Genomic DNA, 17,893 nt, shown 5'->3' with positions numbered 1-17,893 from the left:
TGGAAAAACCATAGCTTTGACTAGACCTTTGTTGGTAAAGTAATGTCTCTGCTTTTTAATATGCTGTCTAGGTTGGTCAAAGCTTTTCTCCCAAGGAGCAAGCATCTTTTAATTTCATGGCTGCAGTCACCATCTGCAGTGATTTTGGAGAATACATAGATTAAAACAGAATCAAAAAATTGTAAAAAAAAAAAAAAAGTTATAACTACAATTAACAGTAAAAGGATATGCATAACGATGTAAAATAGGACATCAAAATCACAAAATGTGGGTAATGGCAGTATATAGATCTTTTATAGTGTGTTTGAAATTGGATGACTATCATCTTAAAGCCAGGAGATATAGTTTTGAGTTAACATACTTGAGCTCCATGATAACCACAAATCAGAAATATACAACAGTTTATTTTGAAAAGAATATAAAGAAAATCAAGCATACCACAAAAGAAAATTATCAAACCACAAAAGGAAAAAGAAACAAACAAAAGAAACAGAACTATAAGAACTGAAAAGCAAGGATTATATGGCAATTAGTACATACCTATCCATAATTACCTCAAATGTCAATGGACTAATGCTCCAATCAAAAGACACACAGTGGCAGATTGAATGGAAAAACAAAACAAAACCAAGAACCTGCAATATGCTGCCTATATGAGACTCACTTCAGGGTGAAAGACATACACAGACCAAAAGGGAAAAGATAAAAAATAGACAGCTCAAGAAAATGCAAACAATAAGAAAGCAGGGGTAGCCATATTCACATCAGACAAAATAGATTTTAAAACAAAGCCCATAAAGAAAAGCAAAGAAGGGCATTATATAATGATAAAGGGATCAATGCAAGAAGATAACATGCTTGTTAACATAAATGCCTCCAATAGAGAAGCACCTAAATATACATTAAAAAGAAATACTAACAGACATAAAGGGAGAAACTAACAATAATACAATAATAATAGGCCTTAACACTCCATGATGATAATACAATAATAAAGGACCTTAACACCCCACTGACATCAATAGACAGATTATTCAGAGAAAAAACTCAATAAGGCAACAGAGGTTCTAAATGACACAATCATTTGAACTTAACTGATATCTACAAAACACTACATCAAAAAAATCCAGAAGACAGATTCTTTTCAAGGGCACATGGAACATTATCTAGAATAGATCACATACTAAGTCATAAAACAAGACTCAACTAATTTAAAAGGGTAGAAACTATTTCAAGCAGCTTTTCTGACCAAAATTCTATGAAACCAGAAATCAATCACAGGAATAAAAATTGGAAAAAAATGAACATATGGAAACTAAACAACATGCTACTAAAAACCCAATGAGTTCAACAATGAAATCAAGACTTCCCTGATGGTCCAGTTGTTGAGAATCTGCTTCTAGTGCAGGGGGCGTGGGTTCAACCCTTGGTCAGGGAACTAAGATCCCACATGCCATGGAGCAACTAAGGTTTTGAGCCACAACTAGAGAGTCTGTGTGCCACACAAAAGTCCCCCATGATGCAATGAAGATCCCACATGCTGCAACAAAGACCCAACACAGCCAAATAAACAAATCAAAATGTATTCAAATTGGAAGGGAAGCAGTAAAACTGTCACTATTTAGATATACTATGATACTCTACATGGAGAACCCTAAAGTCTTCACACAAAAACTATTACAATTAATAAATGAATTCAGCAAGATAGCCAAATACATAAATCTATTGTAGTTCTTCAGAGAAGGCAATGGCACCCCACTCCAGTACTTTTGCCTGGAAAATCCCATGGACGGAGGAGCCTGGTGGGCTGCAGTCCATGGAGTCGATAGAGTCAGACACGACTGAGCGACTTCACTTTCACTTTTCACTTATATATATACACACACACACACACACACACAAAACAGAATATTACTGTCATAAAAAAGAATGAATGTTACTGCCATTTGCACCAACATGGATGGAACTATAGAACACTATACTTAGTGAAGTCAGATAAAGAAATGCAAATAAGCTATCACTTATATGTAGAATTTAAAAATAATGCAAATGAATCTATATACAAAACTGAAACAGAATCACAGACATAGAAAACAAACTTATGGTTACTAAAGGGCAAAGAAAGGAAAGGAGGGGCAAGTTAGGAATATGGGAGTAACAGGGATTACTACTATAAATAAAATAGATAAGTTACAAAATTCATTGTATAGCATAGGAAACTATATTCAATATCTTGTAATAACCTCTAATTGAATATAATCTGAAAAAATAAGTAACTGAGTAATTTAGCTGTAACCTGAAACTAACAGGATATTGTAAACCAACTATACTTCAATTTTAAAAAGAATAATTATAAATATAGGCACATGGGGTTTTTGTATCTGTGGAAGGAGGGAAATTTGACAACCTTCATTCATGTTGTCAAACATTGTTGCTAGGAGAATTAAGTACTGTCCCTAAGACTTCTTTGAGAAAGGACAATAGAAAGCTTGTACCTGGTCTCTTCTGAACTTTGTCCTGTGTACATTTTTCCAGTGCTGACCTTAATCTTAATCCTTTCACTGTAATAAACTGTAACTATGAATATAACAGCTTTGCTGGGTTCTGTGAGTACTTCTAGTGAATCATTGAACCTGAGGGTGGTCTTAGGGATCCGTGACTACAGTTAGTGATTCCCAAAGCCATAACTCAACCATACATTAAATGTTTGCCAGGTTTTTCACTGACAGGTTACATATTCTGAAATGACCAGATTACTGACATAACCAGTTCCTTGGACTGAGAGGTCACCAATTAGTATATACACCTGAGGAAGCTGGAGAAAGAATTAAGCCAGAAACAAGATCAACAACATTCGGAAAACTAAGATCATGGCAAATAGATGTGAAACAGTGGAAACAGTGGCTGACTTTATTTTGGGGGGCTCCAAAATCACTGCAGATGGTGACTTCAGCCATGAAATTAAGACACTTACTCCTTAGAAGGAATGTTATGACCAACCTAGACAGCATATTAAAAAGCAGAGACATTACTTTGTCAACAAAGGTCCGTCTAATCAAGGCTATGGTTTTTCCAGTAATCATGTATGGATGTAAGAGTTGGACTATAAAGAAAGCTGAGGGCAGAATTGATGCTTTTGAACTGTGGTGTTGGAGAAGACTCTTGAGAGTCCCTTGGACTGCAAGGAGATCCAACCAGTCCATCCTAAAGGATGGAAAAGTCCTGGGTGTTCATTGGAAGGACTGATGTTGAAGCTGAAACTCCAATACTTTAGCCACCTGATGTGAAGAGCTGATTCATTTGATAAGACCCTGATGCTGGGAAAAACTGAGGGCAAGAGGAGAAGGGGACGACAGAGGATGAGATGGTTGGATGACATCACGGACTCAATGGACATGAGTTTGGGTAAACTCCGGGAGTTGGTGATGGACAGAGAGGCCTGGAGTGCTGTGGTTCATGGGGTCACAAAGAGTCAGACACAACTGAGCAACTGAACTGAACTTATGATCAATAATTTCAGGAATACCTTCTTCCTCAATTTTTTTTCTTAATGGGTTGTTCATTAATTTATTTTTTAAGAAATCATTTTGCCAGTTTTTCTTCTGTTTTAATATTTGGTAGTTCTTGAAACATCCAGAGATTCTTTGAAAAATAAATTAGCTGCTAATACTCTACTTCTCTGACATAAGTCAAACTTAATAGGAATAAGTTACTCTTCATTACCTTCTTTAGTAGAAAACTGACCTTGCATCTTATTTAGCGGAGTAAGAATAGGGGTTATCATTTCAAAAATCCTTATTCTGAACCCTTTAAACAATTAATCAGAAAAACACACTCTCTGCTTTGAAAGAGCTTATACACAAAGGACATCAACAAAAGGGCAAATAATAAAACTGGAAATCATAAAAAATAAAAAAGATGATCATTACCCAAGCTCTCTTTAGTTTGTGCATTAACCTTTTCAGCTTTACTGCTCCTATAAAACCTTAGGGAAGAAATCCTGAGTTTTCTTTTCTGAACCATGATTCTCTGAACTGTGATTCCTTGAACCTATGCTATATAAGCCAGATGTTGAGTTTATAAAATATTACATGTGAAAATATTGAAAGAACACTGATAATACATAAGACAAAAGTGAAATATATAAAAACCTCCAATATTTTAAAGCAAAATATCAGGCTCTTAATTACCTTGGAAATCCACTACATTTAGGAATTCTAGCTTTATTCCATATGAACATTTGGAAATTATTCAGATGATAATTTAAAGCAAGGTATTATTATCATTAAAAAGAAAATAACAGCTGTACCAAGTAAACAACCAAAACCATCCCATCTTAGAATTTGAACTTATAAAAATGAACATTTCAAGAAAAGTAGGTTTATAAAGGCCTATGATGACAATGAAAGAGAGTGAAAAAGCTGGCTTAAAATTCAACATTCAAAAAACCAAAATCATGGCATCCGGTCCCATCACTTCATGGCAAACAGATGGGGAAACAATGGAAACAGTGACAGGCTTTTTCTTGCCCTCAAAAATCACTGCAGATGGTGACTGCAGTCATGAAATTAAAAGATGCTTGCTCCTTGGAAGAAAAGCTATGACCAACCTAGACAGCATATTAAAAAGCAGAGACATTACTTTGCCAACAAAGGTCCGTCTAGTCAAAACTATGGTTTTTCCAGTAGTCATGTAGGGATGTGAGAGTTGGACCATAAAGAAGGACGAGTGCCGAAGAATTGATGCTTTTGAAGTGTGGTGTTGGAGAAGACTCTTGAGAGCTCCTTGGACTGCAAGGAGATCAAACCAGTCAATCGTAAAAGAAATCAGTCCTGAATACTCACTAGAAGCATTCATGCTAAAGCTAAAGCTCCAATATTTTGGCCACCTGATGTGAAGAACTGACTTACTGGAAAAGACCCTGATGCTGGGAAAGACTGAAGCCAGGAGGAGAAGGGGACAACAGAAGTCAAGATGGTTGGATGGCATCACCGACTCAATGGACATGAGTTTGAGCAGACTCCGGGAGATAGTGAAGGACAGGGAAGCCTGGCATACTGAAGTCCATGGGGCCGCAAAGAGTCAGACACAACTGAGCGATTGAACAACAACAAATGACAGTAATTTATCTAAATGGGATCTGGGTTATTAAAAAATGCCAGTCACAAGACACTTTCATAAAAAGAAATAAAGATTGAGAGAAAGAAAATTATAATCTACCATACACATTACTACAACATGACCATCTAATCAATGGATTAATTTTACAAAGAATAATCTCAGGCTTTTATTATTGATTTCTAAAGGCAATCCACTCCAGTATTCTCGCCTGAAAAATCCCTTGGACAGAGGAGCCTGGCGGGCTATAGACCACAGGGTTACAGAGTTGGACACGACTGAACAATTAAGCACACACAGCACACACAAAGGTAAGATTCAATACTCTATCAGGAAAAAATTGTCTATAATAGAGTTTGGGCATTAATATTAAATATCAATTAATTGACACAGATGCCTAATGTGCATCTCACTGTTGCAAGGAGAAAATCTTCAAATGTTAATTTGACTCGTGATTTAAAGTACCAACACTCTGGATGGTCTTTAAATCTAAGTTTTAAAAAAGAAGAGGAGGGAAGGGATGAAATAGAATCTGAAAGTTTAAACTGGAGGAGGGAAAAATGGCTAAGACAGATTTAAAAAAAAAAAAAAAAAAGATCACAAGCAGAAAGTAAAGAAATGAAACAGGGAGAAGCTGCTTCTGAACATCACACAAATTTTTCTCTGTGATGACAAATTCCTGGCTTCAGAACTGAGCTACATCATGTCTGTAGACAACCAAAAACACACATTTATAGCTGAGTAATTAATGGGACCTTTTAATTCAGCTGAACAATTGTTAACCAACTCTCAGCAAGGATGTGCAAGGCCCAATAAGTATTAACAGTAAGTAAATGATACATGTAATGCCCTTTCTAGGTGTCTCTTTAGGAAGTTTTATCATTTTAGCCATGCTGGTAATACTCCAAACATTTCTGGAACTTCTTTGGAACTTCTTTTCAGTCAGTATACCAAGCAGTACAAACTTTACAGTTTATATTGTATTATAGTTGATGGTTAGTACTAAAACCTGTCTCCAGGCCCTTTGACTGCTCTTATAGTAAAAATATTTGGTTTTGTCCTGGAATCAACTCCATACTCAGAAGTTGATAATTACCCACCATCGAGGAAATCTGAAATATTAACACCTCAAATCCTGGAGGCAGATTAAAAGGGATTTCTACAAAAATTTGGAAGAATAAATTTACAAGCTTCCAAAAGTAAACAAAGAAAATGGCAGTGAATAGGATCATCTTAATTTTGACCCACCTAAGCACAGGGAAATCTACAGTGGAAAACATATCTGACTGAAAGAGATTGTTTTCCTGGAAACTCTCCTTAAAGCCTTGACATCCGCAACTGACCAAAGATATTCAGAAGCCTAAAAACAAAACCTGGGGTATGTGTGTGAGGGTGCGAGGAGGAGGTTCGATGCACCTCAGAAATTCTCTCATTATTCTCTTTTAGTGCTGACTGTCAGAACTGGTACTACTCACACTTAAGTGCACTGAAAGCCAACTCATAGGACAAACGCTGAAAGGATTCATCCTCGGATTCGGTTGAGGACGGCAAGGGCTCATTCCCATACTTTATTAAGGCTTTCTCTGGTGACTTTTCGAGTCTAGTGCCCTGAAAAATGTTCGCTGCCAGAATGTAAACGGAGTCCGGATAGCCAGTTTTTTCGGGTGAACCAGCTGAGCTGTTTTCGCTGCATGCTGGGTCACCTGACAGCGCCAGCGAAGAGAGTTGGGAGATTTCCGCGGTTGTTTCTTCCAAAAACTCCAGTTCATTTGCGGAGTTAAACATGTTTGCCCCCCTGACTGTCCTAGGTAACTCAAGCTTGAATTACAATTCAGATGTTCCGGGAAATGGTTTTCCTTGTTCAAGCATCGTCTCTGTGAAAATAAAAGATTATCCCGGTTAAACCACTATTTCCGCAGGACTACACTTGGTGACCCACCGGCCCTAGAGACCCAGCGGTGGCATTCCCTGGCCGCCCCGAGCATCCCTTACTTGGAGCCGGGAAACCTCCACACACAAAGGGAGAGGGGTGGAGACGGCTCCGAATGGCCTCCGAATTACGAGACCTTAACCGAGGCCCGTTTGGGTGCAGAGCTCCCCCAAGAGCCGCACCTGCGGCCCCTCGGGCGCTCCTTTCACTGGCTCCCGTGAGTCCTCCCTTACCCCAGAGGGCGGATGTTCCCCGGGGCTTTGGGAACAGAGACGCGGCCGCAGCACTTCGGGCACCGGTGCCTGGTATCTTACACAGCGCCCTCGGGGGCCCCGGGACTGCTGGGCTGCCGCGGTGGTCCGCGCAGGCAGTTTGGTTCAAATGAGCTTCTCCCACCCGCCGGGGTCGGGGCAGGGGGGTCGCGACCCCCGGCTCTCGCTTCGCTCGGGTTCCTGAGGGGAGGATGCTCCTCAGGGCTTCGCCCGCCCGCACGGTCGTCTTCACGAACGCGGCAGCTGAGCGGGGTAGAGCACGAGGCTGGTGGGCCCGCCGGCTCCGGCCGCGAAAAGGTAGGCCTCCCCTGTCTGCGGCAGTCAGCCTACCCAGTACCCGGGTCTCCGTGGCAACCAAGGGTGCGACGAGGGGGGAGGGAACGCTGTCAGAGGGCAGTTCCCGCGGGATTTGGCCAGCGCTTCCTTTCTTGAGTTGCTCCTCCTCTCACCCCGGACACCTGTGCCAGCCCCTCCTCAGGTTGGAGGCCCCTCCATAATTGGACTGCGCAGCCCTGAAGATCCTCGACTTCCACAGAGTCACAAGTGACCCTTCTTCTCCAACTTGTCCCCTGTGATCTCCTTGAAAGCAAGAATTTTGTATTGCTGACAACATCCAGTTTAGAGGATTAGCGGGCACGCAGGAAATGTTAAAACAACTCAGTGTAGAACTATTGAAGAAGAAAAAAAACAAGGTAAAAAAAAGACGAATCGACTATTTCCACGCTTTTTGGAACAATAGGTACCACAGATATCACATTAGATAGACCCTTCCAGGACTGACTGTGCTGCGCTTAGTCGTGGTGGACTCTGTGACCCCATGGACTGTAGCCTCCCAGGCTCCTCTGTCCATGGATTTTTCCAGGCTAGAATACTGTACCAGAGTGAGTTGCCATTTCCTTCTCCAGGAGATCTTCCCAATCCAGGGATGGAACCCCTGCCCCGTCTTCCGTTTTCCTAAATTAATTGCAAGCAGATTCTTTACCCTCTGAGCCACGGGTGAAGCCTTCCAGGGCAAGTTGTGTAAAGATCTTTGCCAGCCTCCTTCCCAGGAGCTGCCTGCAAAGAAAGATGTTGCTGAAATGGGCCTACAAACAAGCAAATTCACACCCTTCAAAGTATAGAATGAAACTGGGGATATATATAAGCTTCCCCCAAAGGGTTTTAATATGGCTACTTTAATTTTTGAGTGTCCTGGAGAGAAGTCTGCATCCTAACTCATCAAAGAAAAACCAACTGTGCTCAAGTATTACAGGTAGTGGGAAAATACTTTAATTTCTAGAATAAAAACCAGATGACTGAGATTTAAGTTTATGTGCCTCTTAAGCTTTTTATTGATTGCCTGTTAACCTATCTCCAAAGTGCATGTTCTAAAACTGGAGAAAAAGAAAAGGTTGCTTTTTTCTCTACTGTATACCATTTGTGTTGCTGCTTTGAAACTTCTCCAACAGACTTCAATAGGTCTAATTTTTGAGAGCTTCAATAGCTCTCAAATTTTTCTTACAGTACGATTCAATGAACAAATGCCAATATGAATATATAAAGATCATGTGAAGAATAACATGTATGTACTTCACATTTCTTGCCTGGTTGAAAAAAATCCTAGGTTTTAAAACAAATGGGCATTGGATTGCGCAACTTGACAAATTACGTTTCAAGTTTTAAGTGAAAAAAAATTATGAAATCATTTTAAAAATAAGATTGTATTTTATTGAAAATAAAATAGATGCTAATATCTACTTAAAAGAAAGAAAAATCTGCTAGATACTTGGTCTCCATTTTCTGTATGAAGCAAAAACCAAAGCCTACAAGTTGAATGAAGTTCTTCATTTTGGACTGAGATCAAAGTCATAGGAAAATCTTGCAAGTGCAAGCCCCAAATTCTGCAAGATGTATGGTAAATATACTTGAGTAAATACCTTATTTGCTGCTGGTTGGGAATCTCAAATTTTGTTCATCTTCTTTGTAGAAGTGGTTCAATCTGGAAAAGAAACGTAATTTATGTAACTAAGATCAGTATGGGAGAAGGCAATGGCACCTCACTCCAGTACTCTTGCCTGAAAAATCCCATGGATGGAGGAGCCTGGTGGGCTACAGTCCATGGGGTCACTAAGAGTCGGACACGACTGAGCGACTTCCCTTTCACTTTTCACTTTCCTGCATTGGAGAAGGCAATGGCAACCCACTCCAGTGTTCTTGCCTGGAGAATCCCAGGGACGGGGGAGCCTGGTGGGCTGCCATCTATGGGGTCCCACAGAGTCGGACACGACTGAAGCGACTTAGCAGCAGCAGCAGCAGCAAGATCAGTATGGTCACTCAAGAGATTCTAAATTGTGTTCGCTGGTTCTTTCTCCGTGTGTTAAACAGGAAGGGCTAGACTTTGGCATTTGGTTTATTATCTGTGTAACCTTAGGCAAGTCCTTACATCTCTCAGCTTCAGTTTCTAGACCTATAAGGCAGACTGAATAATAATGCTGCCTTTGAGGAGGTTTGTGAGTATTTAGTGGAATGATGTATGTCAAGATTGTCTGGAAAGTAGTAGCTCAATAGTTAGTTCCTCCTTTCCCCCTCTATTGTTAAGAAGGGGAGAATGGATATTGGGGAACTATTAGTAGCAATTTGCTACAAATTTGTTTGCCCTGACCCCATCACCCACCAGTTATTCTCAATGCACCACTCCCATTATTCTCAATGTGGAGTCTCCCCTACTTAATGTTCCCATAATATTTTGTGCATGCATGTATGTGTTCATTCATTCATTTATCAGATATATATTAAATTCTTACCGTGTGCCTCACACTTTCCTCAGTCCTAAAGGTTAAAAAAAATGTATAGAATGATCAGGGACCTTAATCTCAGGAAATTAATGGATATGTATACTTGTATTTTGAGACACTTTATTTTTTATTGTATATATTTATGTGTATCTCTGTATTCCCCACTTCTGCCATCCTTACTTGCATAACCCGGACAATACACACACTCTATAAAATAGTTTTATTGTGTCTTTTAAGTTTTGTTATATCTTTTTATTCCCAGAAAGAGCAAAATATCAGTCTTTCACATGCACAGATTATAAACATGAAGGTGTCTTTAGGGGTCATGGTATATTTTATTATGCATCACACAGTACACAGTATGATCTATGGAAAATGTGAGATAAAAAGCTAGCTATAAACTTTAAAATACTATTGTCTTTCAAAATATAGTTTGATTAGCTCTTGTTTGTGTTTTTTTTTTTAATGATATATCAATGTGACAACTCACTGTATTGAAAACAAGATTTAATGAGAGTCTTTATCCCCAAAGTAAAGCTTAGGCCAACAGTTGTGGGTTAGTGAATTCGTGGTTACTATTTACTCTAATCCTCCCTCCTTACCTTTCCTGGTTTATGGGCTCATTGTGGACTTAAAGTATTGGAGGGGAGGACTAGAGGGAAGCATATCAAATCTCAGTGAGCACTACAAAAGTTACCGGAGAGATAGGTATGTGGATTCAGCTGTTGTGAAAGCACGTATGAAAAAATATAGTCCTTGTTTAAATTGCACTCTGTAATATGATCAGAACATTAAGTCAGAGATGATGTAGGAAATTAAGGGTTAGTTACCTGGAGCTTTCTGCAGAAGGAACTTAAAGGAGTGATTTTCTTTCCCCACAGGGTAGAGTATTTTAAATATTTGTAAATTAGCATTCCTTGTATTTGAATCAGAGTAGCTCCTGTATGTTAGTCAAGTAGGTATTCAAAAAACATTTGTTCTATGTCTGCATCTCCTTTGCTGCTCTGCAAATAAATAGGTTTGTCAGTACCATCTTTCTAGATTCCATATATATGCGTTAATATACGATAATTACCCATGGTTGATTCATGTTGATGTATGGCAGAAATCAACACAATATTGTAAAGCAATTATCCTTCAGTTAAAATAAATAAACTAAAAAACAAAACAAAAACACATTTGCTCATTTGCTTCAGTTTGATCTGGGCATAAAAAGTTGTGCTTAGTTCCAGTGCAACTTGTTATAGAAATGTAAAAAGTGTATGAAACAAAGAATTTTAACTTATGTTCTTAAACATCACAGCACAGTTTATCATTATGGCTACTGAGAAATAGTACTACTGATTTTTTTTTGTGTGTGTACAATAATTCTTTCCCTTACTCTTTTTTATTTGACATAGCTATCTAGTGTTCCAGCCTGGACCTAAGCTTTTCCCAACTCTGAACTTTAGAGCTGATAGATATTGAAATAACCCATTCCAGAGGAGGGAGGAGGGATTGATAACCCAAGAAGGCAGGAAACTCACTCTGAGGTAAAGAGCATCAATCCTCTGATGCTGTGTGAGTGTTGATGTGAAGGAATACTTTGCATTATTCAAGTGTTTCCTATCCTAGTCCTTATGGAAACTTGTTTCAAGCAACTTGAAAAGGAAATGCAAAGATCCCTTTGGGCAAATCAAAATATGATCGTGGGTTCTTTACTACAAGACAGTCAAAGATTAACCAGAAGAGCCATAACCGTTTGCAGAGCAGGGGTAGAAATCTTCCTTAATTTGGAAACAGCAGGAGACTGAGATGGAGCAGAGTATTTTGAAGGGTAGGCAAGTGAAAAAGAACAGAAGTCCAATTGAGCAAAAGTGCCATTAGGAATAACTTTGAGATTTAGAATCCAAAAATGACAACAGCAACTAAGGAGGAGTTTGTTACCTAAGACGCAAGAGGAAAAGAAGATTCGGGAGACTTGTAACCCTAGCCCTTGATTGTTCTTGTGGCTCAAGAGAATCAAGGGTTACAACAGACAGCCATTGTAATAAATTTCCGCCATACAGTAGTTTCCCAGAGTTAGTCATTCAAACACCACATTCATGAATTATTTTTACATATTCATATACTACCAATTATATTACTCAGTGTTTTATTTTAACTCAGAATCATGGCTTTTCTTAAATAGCAAACTTGTACATGGAAAATCATAATCATTTGCCATAAATGAAAATAACCACAACAAAAGCAAAATAACACTATTAAATTCTAGTTAGAAATGGTTGTACCAAAGCTCCAGGCTTGAGGTTGACTGTTCTTGATTAAAAAGGAAAACTGGCTGGGCTTCTTGATGGCTCAGTGGTAAAGAATTTTTCTGCCAATGCAGGAGACAGGGGTTCAATCTCTGATCCAGAAGGATCCCACATGCCACAGAGCAACTAAGCCTATGTGCCTTAATAGAAAGAAAGAGGAGAAAAAGGAAGATGGGCAATGTTAGCAAGGTGTTAAACACCAGTATATTTTCTCCTTGACAGACGGAATAGAAGAGAATTGGATAAAGCAACTTTCTCATTGTATGTTTGTTTTTCAACACTAGGTTGGCATACCACTTCAAATCATTTCCCATACTTGGGGAAATACCATATGAAGAGATTTGAGTTCAAGAATTAGAGAAACAATGCTGTCTGAAATAAGAGGAAGAAAATGCAAGTAATTTGAAATTGATCAAAAAAGAATTAGAAGGATCTAATGGCACAGTGGAAGGTTAAAGCGTCTGCGTGCAATGCAGGAGACCTGGGTTCGATCCCTGGGTCGGGAAGATCCCCTGGAGAAGGAAATGGCAACCCACTCCAGTATTCTTGCCTGGAGAATCCCATGGACAGAGGAACCTCGTGGGCTACGGTCCACAGGGTCGCAAAGAGTCAGACACAACTGAGCAACTTCACTCACTCACTCACAATGGCACAGTGGAAATAGTGTCAGATTTTATTTTTGGGGGCTCCAAAATCACTGCAGATGGTGACTGCAGCCATGAAATTAAAAGACGCTTACTCCTTGGAAGGAAAGTTATGACCAACCTAGATGGCATATTGAAAAGCAGAGACATTACTTTGCCAACAAAGGTCCATCTAGTCAAGGCTATGGTTTTTCCAGTGGTTATGTGTGGATGTGAGAGTTGGACTGTGAAGAAAGCTGAGCACTGAAGAATTGGTGCTTTTGAACTGTGGTGTTGGAGAAGACTCTTGAGAGTCCCTTGGACTGCAAGGAGATCCAACCAGTCCATCTTAAAGGAGATCAATCCTGGGTGTTCACTGGAAGGACTGATGTTGAAGCTGAAACTCCAACACTTTGGCCACCTCATGCGAAGAGTTGACTCATTGGAAAAGACTCTGATGCTAGGAGGGATTGGGGGAAGGAGGAGAAGGGGATAACAGAGGATGAGATGGCTGGATGGCATCACCGACTCGATGGACGTGAGTTTGAGTGAACTCTGGGAGTTGGTGATGGACAGAGAGGCCTGGCATGCTGTGATTCATGGGGTCGCAAAGAGTCGGACACGACTGAGCGACTGAACTGAACTGAATGGCACAGTTGTAGTGGGACTTTGAAACCAGAGTCAGAAGACCTGATTTTTAGTCTTAATGTGTGTGTGTGTTCAGTCACTCAGTCGTGTCCAACTCCTTGCAACCCTGTGGACTGTAGCCCTCCAGACTCCTCTGTCCATGGGATTTTCCAGGCCAAAAATTCTGGAGTAAGTTGCCATTTAGTTGTATGCTGCTACTGCTAAGTCGCTTCAGCTGTGTCCAACTCTGTGCGACCCCATAGATGGCAGCCCACCAGGCTCCCCCATCCCTGGGATTCTCAGGCAAGAACACTGGAGTGGGTTGCCATTTCCTTCTCCAATGCATGAAAGTGAAAAGTGAAAGGGAGGTCGCTCAGTCGTGTCCGACTCTTAGCGACCCCATGGACTGCTGCCTACCAGGCTCATCCATCCGTGGGATTTTCCAGGCAAGATTACTGGAGTGGGTTGCCATTGCCTGGGCAAATCTCTTCTTTCTGTATGTTCTTTGACATATTCAAATCAAGCTTCCCTGGTGGCTAAGCGGTAAAGAATCTGCCTGCAGGAGCCACAGGAGACACAGGTTCAATCCCTGGGTTGGGAAGATCCCCTGGAGAAGGGCATGGAACCCACTCCAGTATTCTTGCCGGGAGAATCCCATGGCCAGAGGAGCCTGGTGGGCTGCAGTCCATGGGGTCACAAAGAGTTGGACATGACTGAAGCAACTTGGAACGCGTGTATGCTCAAGTCTGTGATTTATTTACTAAGAAAAAAGTGAGTGGGAAAGGATTTAATGAGCCTGAAAAGATTGGCAGTTTATAGGGGAAAAATATTTAAATATCTATTTAATATTTACCTAATATCTATTAAAATATCCATTTAAAAGTTTATTTTGACAAAAAATGCAGAAATGGAAGGATAAAAAAACAAAGATATACAACATATAGAAAACAAATAGAAAAATGGTTGATACAAATTCTACCTAATCTGTATTTACATTAAATATAAAGGGGTTAGTAAGATGGATTTAAAAGTCCCAACTAATGGATTGAAAGTGAAAGGATGGGAAACTATAGCCTTGCAAAATAGAACCAAGAGAGTCTTCAGAGACTGGCTATACTGTTATCAAACAAAATAGACTTTAAGATAACAGTTGTTTCTATAATATGTTTTTCTTAGAAAACATACCTGAATATATCAGTACACTCTGGCATTTGCAAAATGTTAGTAAATTTGTGGCATGTCAAAAAATTCCATTGAATCAGTGATTTCATTGGGAGCATTGGATATGTATTTTGGGTCACAGTACAGCATGTATGAAGTGGTATCAACTAATACATATAAACTACAAGGATATATTATACAACATGGAAAATATAATTAACATTTTATTATAATTATAAATGGAATATTCTTCCCTGATAGCTCAGTTGGTAAAGAATCCACCTGGAATGCAGGAGACCCTGGTTTGATTCCTGGGTCGGGAAGATCCATTGGAGAAGGGATATGCTACCCACTCCAGTATTCCTGAGCTTTCCTTGTGGCTCAGCTGGTAAAGAATCTGCCTGCAATGAGGGAGACCTGGGTTCAATCCCTGGGTTGGGAAGATCCCCTGGAGAAGGGAAAGGCTATCCACTCCAATATTCTGACCTGAAGAATTCCATTAATTGTATAGTCCATGGGGTTGCAAGTTGAACACGGCTGAGCAATTTTCATTAAGTGGAATACAACCTTTTAAAATTGTGAATCACTACATTGTACGCATGTAACTTATATATCAACTGTACTTTAATATTTTTTTAAGTATAAATAAATTTAAAAAACAGAGCTCTTGCCTCAGTGCTAATCCATGGACTGTGGCCCACCAGGCTCCTCTCAGTTCAGTTCAGTTGTTCAGTCGTGTCTGACTCTTTGTAACTCCGTGGACTGCAGCACGCCAGGCTTCCCTGTCCATCACCAACTCCCAGAGCCTACTCAAACTCATGTCCATTGCGTCGGTGATGCCATCTAACCATCTCATCCTCTGTCACCCTCTTCTCCTCCCGCCTTCAGTCTTTCCCAGCATCAGGGTCTTTACCAATGAGTTTGTTCTTCATATCAGGTGGCCAAAGTATTGGAGTTTCAGCTTCAACATCAGTCCTTCCAATGAATATTCAGGACTGATTTCCATTAGGATGGACTGGTTGGATCTTCCTTGCAGTCCAAGGAACTCTCAAGAGTCTTCTTCAACACCACAGTTCAAAAGCATCAATTCTTTGGCTCTCAGCTTTCTTTATCCATGGGTTCCTCTATCCATGGGATTTTTCAGGCAAGAATACTGGAGTGTGTTGCCATTTTCTTCACCAGGGCATCTTCCTGATGCAGAGATTGAATCCACGGTTCCTCTATCCATGGGATTTTCCGGGCAAGAATACTGGAGTGTGTTGCCATTTTCTTCTCCAGGGGATCTTCCTGATGCTCTGCATCAGGATTGAATCCACATCTCCTACACTGCAGGTGGATTCTTTACCGCTGAACCATGGAGGAATCCAGAGAGACTCAATGCTAGAATATTCTAGCAAATCAGACTGCATGAAAGAGGTAAAAGTTTAGTTTTCATAGAGATCTTTGCCCTAAAGTTCAGAATACATAATTTAATTGGTATGAAATTCCTTTGTGAAATGTCAGAGTCACTTTACACTGAAATTGTGTATGTCGCCTTAGCGTTTAAATGCTTGAGCAAATATAAAAAAAGATATTAAAAATGATTTTTTTTTCATTTTAATTCTAAAGTTAAGGATTACAAAGAATCATATCAAATGGCTGGAAGGGATATTTTATGTTTTCATATAACTAAGTAAAAATTCCCATCTCCCCACCCCTCAACAAATTAACCCACCCACAACAGACCAATCAAATGAGTAAATACTCATAACAACAAAAACCCTGAAACAATGACTCCTCACTAGGGTTGAGTGTACTATTTTAAACTAGATTTAGGGAGCCATCTGCTGGTAAATTGATGAGTTGTCTGACTTTTTTTAAAGAATAGAGTTGCCAGATAATTTACAAAATGTTCAGTTCAATTTGAGAATTCCATGGACTATATAGTCCATGGGGTCGCAAGGAGTCGGACTTCTACTTTCTTTTACTGAGTGACTTTTACTTTCTTTCACTTCAGTTAAATTTGAATTTCAAATAAACTACAAATAATTATTTTAGCATAAAGATATCAGGGCAGTACTTGCTTCATATTCCAACACTACTTTAAGTTTATAATTATACTCTTTTAAGTGATTCAGAAAAGTTTGTCTTGAAATCCAGATAGTATGATTATTTAGGAATGTGTGTGTGTGTGTGTGTTAGTTGCTCAGTCATGTCTGACTGTTTGCAACGCCACAGACTATAGCCCGACAAGCTCCTCTGTCCATGGAATTCTCCAGTCAAGAATACTGGAGTGGGTTGCCGTTCCCTTCTCCAGGGGATCTTCCCGACCCAGGGATCAAACCTGAATATGGCAGATAGATTCTTTACTGTCTGAGCCAATGTATTCATTGCTATATTCACATGCTCCAGCATGATGTGTTTGTCTTCCTCTGTTGTATTTTTATCTGTCTCTGTTATTTTTCACTTGAGTTTTCCTAGTCTGTGTATTTCTTTCCTGCTGCTACAGTCTCATATTAAAGAATCTAGAGGACTTCCCTGGTGGTCTAATGGTTAAGACTCCACACTCCCAATGCAGGGACATGGGTTCAATCCCTGGTTGGGGAACTAAAATGTGGCATAGTGTGGCTTAAAATTTTTTTAATTTTTCAGAAAAGGAATCTGGGTCAATTACAGCTTAAAAACGGAAAACCAAAAGAGAATTCATCTTATTTTCTATAGTACCTCAGTTGCAGATTCCACTTATCTTTTAAAAAGTAAAAGGGTATACATGTATATTTTATTTTTGACCTTTAACATTTTAATTTGTGTTTAATTGGTAATTTATTCACATGGTTTTAATTTTTAAAAAAATACAAGAGAATATTCAGTGAAGAATCTCTCTCACTCCTGTCTTTGACATAGAGATAACCAATATATCTTACGTGATCCTTAGTCATCTTAAGAAAGGTCATTTATTTTAAAGTAAAAGAAGGCAATAGGGTTGTCTCTCAAGGGGAAAAAAAGTATTGTAGGTGACAATAAAAGACATTTCTTTCTTCATAAACTATAGTTTTTAATTGAATTGCTCAATTTTACTTTGCCTATGGGGCAAATATCTAGAAAATGTATTCTC

General features: G+C 39.4%; 2 protein-coding genes across 5 annotated transcripts in view; one reads left to right on the top strand and one right to left on the bottom strand.

Moving 5' to 3' along the window:
• Positions 1–7,689, bottom strand: part of NSUN7 (NOP2/Sun RNA methyltransferase family member 7) — a 47,546-nt gene extending 39,857 nt beyond the window's left edge. For 2 of the 4 annotated variants that reach the window (XM_002688230.6, XM_024993552.2), the window contains exons 1-2: positions 7,282–7,689; positions 6,594–6,992 (exon numbers count right to left, since the gene is read on the bottom strand). In XM_002688230.6, coding sequence (XP_002688276.1) covers positions 6,594–6,903 — 310 coding nt within the window. In that variant the 5' untranslated portion in view covers positions 6,904–6,992; positions 7,282–7,689. Of the gene's footprint in view, positions 1–6,593; positions 6,993–7,230 lie in introns of all 4 variants that reach the window. The other 2 variants (XM_024993551.2, XM_005207910.5) reach the window with 2 other exon arrangements.
• Positions 7,581–17,893, top strand: part of RBM47 (RNA binding motif protein 47) — a 276,361-nt gene continuing 266,048 nt past the window's right edge. Inside the window, exon 1 of the mRNA NM_001206034.1 lies at positions 7,581–7,617. The gene's annotated coding sequence lies outside the window, so the exon portion shown is untranslated. The remainder of the gene's footprint in view (positions 7,618–17,893) is intronic.

The sequence above is a fragment of the Bos taurus genome, chromosome 6 (genome assembly GCF_002263795.3).
Source record: "Bos taurus isolate L1 Dominette 01449 registration number 42190680 breed Hereford chromosome 6, ARS-UCD2.0, whole genome shotgun sequence".
Taxonomy (NCBI): domain Eukaryota; kingdom Metazoa; phylum Chordata; class Mammalia; order Artiodactyla; family Bovidae; genus Bos; species Bos taurus.
The sequence above is the reverse complement of the archived record's forward strand: the minus strand, read 5'-3'. Positions and strand labels throughout refer to the sequence as shown.